Source organism: Lotus japonicus, chromosome 6 (assembly GCF_012489685.1).
Source record: "Lotus japonicus ecotype B-129 chromosome 6, LjGifu_v1.2".
Lineage (NCBI taxonomy): Eukaryota > Viridiplantae > Streptophyta > Magnoliopsida > Fabales > Fabaceae > Lotus > Lotus japonicus.
The window spans coordinates 8,522,593-8,529,015 of record NC_080046.1 but is presented as its reverse complement, the minus strand read 5'-3'; the positions used below and the strand labels follow the sequence as shown (position 1 = coordinate 8,529,015).

The 6,423-nt window shown below is 39.0% G+C and overlaps 1 protein-coding gene across 1 annotated transcript; it reads left to right on the top strand.

The window, feature by feature from the left end:
* The first annotated feature begins 580 nt into the window (after positions 1-580).
* LOC130724835 (uncharacterized) lies at positions 581-1,504 on the top strand. Its single transcript, XM_057576106.1, has one exon. It carries the CDS (start codon positions 581-583, stop codon positions 1,502-1,504), a length of 924 nt encoding a protein of 307 aa, XP_057432089.1.
* The last annotated feature ends 4,919 nt before the right edge of the window (positions 1,505-6,423 follow it).

Below are 6,423 nucleotides of genomic sequence, written 5' to 3'. Positions count from 1 at the left end.
GACAGAAAAAAAACCATATATAAAATTCTAAAATTAGGGGTTATGCAGAACACAACAAAACAGAAAATTGCAGAAGGAAGAAATCAATGTGCATGCACACAACAGTGTGTGTCTTCTTCCACTCCCAATCTCATACGGCATCGCCGCTACCTAACATCTCACCCTCATTCCAACCTCACATTCTTCCAATTTGCTAATCTCTCTTCCATTTTCCAACCCAATGTTCTTCTCCTTTTCCACCATTTTCCTTCTTCAAACAGATTCAGGGAAGAACCTTCACCCATACCAAACCAGTTTTTTATGAGAATTTCAAGATTCCACCACCAACCCATCACAGAAAATCAAGTGGGTCTCTAGAAAGATCTGATTTTTGTTTCTTGAAGTGAAGTTTCTGCCAGTGGCATTGGCACTAGCATCTGCAGAAGTACCCAACAGAATGTGGAGCAATTCATGGGCATTTGATGCTGTGTGAAGTGTAAAGTTTTTCTCTTTGCTGCATTCTAGCATCTGGTTGTGTCTCTTTGTGGTTGATTTCTCAGGGGGTTTTGCTTAATTTTTTGACTGAACAAATGAGATCTTGATGAGGGTTGGAACCTGTTTCCTTGCATTGCTCTCATTGGCATTGCTTCTTCTTCCTCCACCTGGTGCTGGATTTTCATCACGCGCCCTTGATGCTGTTCTTCAAGATTGTGCCTTCAAGGCACTTCAGAGGCCAAAAACTGGGGTGTCTTATGATTCTGAAGTAGTACCTTCTAACCTAACAGGGGTTAGAGTTTCAGCAATGAGGCTCAGGAGTGGTAGTATGAGAGCTAGAGGTGTTGAGAGCTACAAAGAATTTCAGATCCCAATTGGGGTTGTTGAACAGCCTTATGTGAAAAGGCTTGTTTTGGTGTACCACAATTTGGGTAATTGGTCTGAGGATTTTTACCCTTTGCCTGGTTACTCTTATTTGGCTCCTGTTTTGGGTTTATTATCTTACAGTGGTGCCAATTTGACTGCTTCTGAGTTGCCAGAGTTGGATATAAGAGCTTCTGATAAGCCAATTATGATTAGGTTCCCTGATGTGAAACCAGCACCATATGGATCTGTTCCCAAATGTGTGTACTTTGATCTTCATGGTTCAGTGCAGTTTGATATCCTGTTACCAGGAAACATGTGTTTCTCATACCATCAAGGGCACTTCTCCATTGTTGTGGAATCTGATGATAATGCCCCATCCCCAGCACCTGCTTTTGCAGCTCATATTATGAAAACTGGTGGGAAGAACAAGTCCAAGGTGTGGATAATTGTTGGATCTTTGGTTGGTGGGTGTTTGTTGTTGGTTCTATTGAGTGTATTGGTTGTTAGGGTGAGAAGGGCCAAGCGAAGGATGAAGATTCAGGAGTTGGAATGGGGAGCTGATAGCAATGAAACATTGTTCATGGCATCAATTGGAAGCACCAAAGCACCATTAGCATTGGGAACTCGTACAAGGCCAACTATAGAAAATGATTACATTGCTTAGATTTTTGAGGGATTCTTGTAGAACCAAAATTTTCTCCCCTTTTTGGGATCATAATTTTTCTGTTCATATTGTTGAGTTACAATGTTATAACTTGCCAATGCTCAGAAATTCAATTTCCTTGTTTCCATTGATATGATTTCTTTGAATCTCATCTACTCTGCAAACATAATGAGACCAAAAGAAGGTTTTATAGAACCCTCATTTCTCTTATCTTTTATCAGTAATGTCTTTCATTCTATTCATTTGTAGAAATGGTTTTGAAAGAAGTAATGTCAAAATTGAGGTTAAGAAATTTATAGGTGCTTGGAAACAATGTCTTATAAGTGAATTTACAAAACATTAATCTCATTCTGATGATAAAATAGAATCACATTTCACATGTAGCTATGGTTTGTAGGAAGATACGACCTTCTCTTTTCACTAGTCTCAATAAAGTGCACCCACTGCACAATTAACTTTTCCAAAGGGCACTAGATTTTCTAAACAGGCAATTAGCTCTTTGTGGGACTAACAAAAATAGTAGACTTCAGAATTAAATAATTGTGATTGTTTTGAAGCAAAATTATGTGAGAAATCATTTATCATGTTAAAACCCATCACCAGACTCGGAACTGAGCCAACCAACCTCAACCGGGTGATCTGGCGGGTATCTGGTTGTACAAATGGTTTATGGTGGTCAGGCTCCAACTGGGCACCGACCGCCGGAAATAATGCTACGTTGATTGTGACACTTTTCTATCAATAGTTCAGGGTATTGGGTTCTTAGAAGTTAAGAGAGTCCACACTCATTTAGAGATGTTCGATCAAGACTCAGAGCCTTGCATTACGATTTAGTGATTTACTATTCCAACTCCAAGTTACTTACTACAAGCTAAAAATGTGAATTGTTCGACTAGGATTCGACTGCTTAAAATGTTTGACTACGCGAATGTATGATATTCGGTAATGAAATCCAAATCCATAGTTTAGAGCCTTTAGATCTAGCTAACTAGCCTTGCCCATGCCTTACAAGCTATTACAACCGAGCAACATTTAACTATTTATTTGTAGATGTGTGGCCATAGAGGAAATGGACTAACGTTTTTTTAAGTATTGGAAAAGTGGCTTTCCATGAGGATTACTATATCAGAAGAGTCAGAAAAGCTTATGTCTTCAAAATGAGATTTCCTTCCTCATGAACAGATTCTCAAGAGGAAAGATAGATAACACACTATTCAGAAATAGTTGAACGATGACTACATCCTTGTGCAACTGTATGTTGATGACATTATTTTTGGAGCAACAAGCGATAAACTGTGCAAAGAATTCTCCACACTCATGCAATGCGAATTCAAGATGAGTATGATGGGAGAACTGAAATTCTTCCTCGGTCTACAAATCAAGCAAGAGAAAGACAAGATCTACATACATCAGACCAAATACATAAAGGATATGCTTAAGAAATACAACATGCACAATTCAAATGAAATGAGTACTCCAATGTATTCAAACACTGTTTTGGATAAGAATGATGAGAGCTCACCAGTTGATCCAACATCGTACAGAGGAATGATAGGATCTCTCCTGTACCTAACATCAAGCAGACCCGAAATCATGTTCAGTGTTTGTCTATGTGCAAGATTCCAGGTAAATCCTCAACAATCACACCTTAGTGCAGTTAAGCGAATATTCAGATATTTAATAGGTACTGCTAATCTTGGTCTCTTGTATAAGAAAGGTAGTGATTTCAGGTTAAACGGATACTGTGATGTTGATTATGCCGGAGATAGAGTTGAACGAAAAGCACCAGTGGAGGATGTCATTTACTAGGAAGTCTGGTTTCTTGGTCTAGCAAAAGACAAAGTACCATATCTCTATCTACTGCTGAAGCTGAATACGTTGCAACTAGCTCATGTTGTACTCAACTTCTATGGATAAAGCATCAACTTGAAGACTACAATATCCATGAGAACAACATACCTTTGCTTTGTGACAACACAAGTGCCATCAACATAGCAAAGAATCCAGTTCAACACTCAAGAACAAAGCATATCGAAATCAAACATCACTTCATTAGAGATCTAGTGGCAAAAGGACATATTGATATATCACATGTGCACACTGAAGATCAACTTGCTGACATCCTTACAAAACCCTTACAGGAAAGCAGATTCACTGACCTAAGGAAAAGAATCAATATGCAATCTGCATATTGAAGGTACGAAAACGAAATCTTTCTATTTTGCAGGTACCGTTCAATAAAGTCATGTATCAGTCAACATCCCTATCACCTATCAACTTATGTGAATCGTTCAGTATTTTATCGTTCTATGAAATAGCCATCTGGATTTCTCTACCGTTCAGTCACAGCTGGCAGAGTAATTGTCAAAGTTCAACGTCATCATATCTATGACACATGCTTCAACAGTTTATTTCTGAAGAGTCACATCACATTCAATGTGGAACAGTTATTCAAACCACTGCCCATGGCTTATTGTTTTCTCTCTCTACAAAGAAACCGCCAATGCATAGTTTTCCAAAACCGTCACCTCAAATCGTTAATCGACGCATATCACCATTACTCAAAATTGACTATGATGCATCTGAAGTTCCTGAGGAGTTTTTGCCAAAGAAGAAGAAGGGTACTGAAGGAAAGAGGAAAGATGAAATGTCTGAACCGTCTGGTGAGGACAAGAAGAAAAAGCAGAAAGTTGATTCTGGCAAGGCAGAGAAGAGACCGTCTTGAAAAGTCTCTCCTAGAGGACTGAAGATCTCATCGTCCAGTGACGATGTTGTAGAACTGTCTGGCAAGGTCCCACCAAAGACGATCTATCAGAATTATTAAGAGTGGAGCACCCCCTTCCACCTCTCTCTCTTTCTCTCTCTCTCTCTCTCAACCAATTGCTTCCAAAACACGGGCCGACAAAGGGTCTCTTGTGACCAACAAGTCAGCTGCTCCTATCAAGCTAAGAAGATTAAGAAAACAATACCCAGAATATGCTGAGGAGGTTGTCAAACCTCGCTATCCTAAGAAGAAAAATCTAGCAGATGATGTTGAGGAGGATGAGGGCGAGGAAGAAGTCTTCTTCGGTGCACATGCATCAGACTTTCTTGGTTCTTTACTGCCCATTCACAAGGTTAATAAGACCAACATCCATCCGACGTTCTTCTTGAGACATTATTGGAAGAAATAACATTAGTGGAGACAGCCACTACCTTGGTCAGGTATGATATTTTGGACTAGTAAGTGACAAGGCTCAATCTCATTGCTGAAGCGGAATATGTCGTCACCAGATCATGAAGTACTCAATTTCTCTGGATTATACATCAATATGAAGTTCACAAAATCCAGAAGTGCAACACTCTCTTGCTGTGTGACTACTCATGTGCTACCAATATCCCAAAGAATCCAGCTCAGAATTCAAAGGCAAAGCACATTGAGATCAAAGCTTATTTCTTTAGGCCTATGTCTCTAAAGGTCACTTGGGTCTCTCATTTGTGGATTCAGATGATCAGCATGTTGATATCCTTACAAAGTCTCACACTTGAAAACATATCTGCCTATCTGAGAAAATGTATTGGCTTGCATCCTGCAAGTTGGAGGAACAGTTCAGGGGAGATAGACGATGCAATCGTCCAATGAAGCACAGTTCAGCAAAGTGAACTCAACCGTCCACCAACACCGTCCACAACATGCACTATCTCATAAAGTATTGTCCAGATCAAGCTTACACTGTCTGCACGATATCGTTCATATCTACTGATTGTCAACCTTTGGATAAGCTCAAACCCTGGAATTATCATCGTTTATCAGTTCATGTGATAAGAAGAGGACTGGCCTTGGCGCATTTAATGCAGAATAGTTATCATACCTAGCATTAATGACACTTGGGTTTTTAAAGCATTTATTCCATTCCCTACCTTGGAACCCATCAACCTTCTTGATGTTTAGAGAATGATTTTTGAAGTTGATGATTCTCAAGCTCCTGAAGAATTTCAGTCTAAGTCTGAGAGGAAGACGATAGCAGGAAAGGCAAGGAAAATGAATACATTGTGCCTAAATGGTCACTACCTCAAGCGCTTAAAATAACATTTTCTGAGGAGACAAGTGAAGCACATCACATGCCACCTAAGTCCACACAATTACCTTGGTTCTATGCTACCAAGGACTTCATTATCTATCATCATGGATCTGGAAGTTATTCAACATCAAGAAGAACTTGATTCAAACTAAGCTCTTGGTTGAAGAAGAAAAGCATGAGGAGAATATGCTTGCTGCTGCTGATCCTATTTTGCTCGCTCAAGCCCTTGAGGATCACATAGCATATGTCAATCGGCGTTGTGACTCAATTGCAAGCTCCTTGGAGTTGATCTTGAAGAAACTTGGCTAAGCCACTCTCCTAAACTCTCACTATTTAATGCTTTACTTTTAATTGCAAGTATATGCATGATCCTAGCATGATTATAATTTGATGCATGGTGCATAGATGCTTACTGCTTGTGCATATTAGTTCATTCTTTTTGAAAATGCCAAAAGGGGAGAGAAAAGAGAAAAAGTGAGAGAAGAATAAAAAGAGAAAAATGACCTAGTTTAGAAAAGAAAGCTTAGGAAGAGAGTGAACGATATGAAATTTTTATCTCTTGAAAATCAAAGGCTTTTCTTATAGAACTCAGGGGGAGCATTCCATAGTTTTCCTATATGAAATCTCCTGTTTTCTCTTAAAATTGTCATCTTCAAAAAGGGGGAGATTGTAAGATTCCAACGCATATCTACATCGTTTATCATGTTTTGAATGATAACAATTTCAAGGGTATAAATGAAATACTAAAAATTTCATATATTGTGTATTTCAGGAAATATCATGTCTTATCATCCATACCCGTTATGTGTACTGTCCAAACAAAAATGCAAAATCTACAAGACAGTTCAAACCCTGAAG

Excerpts from the sequence above, each read along its gene's own strand:
- LOC130724835 (XM_057576106.1), top strand. The coding sequence starts at position 581 with ATGAGGGTTGGAACCTGTTTCCTTGCATTGCTCTCATTGGCATTGCTT.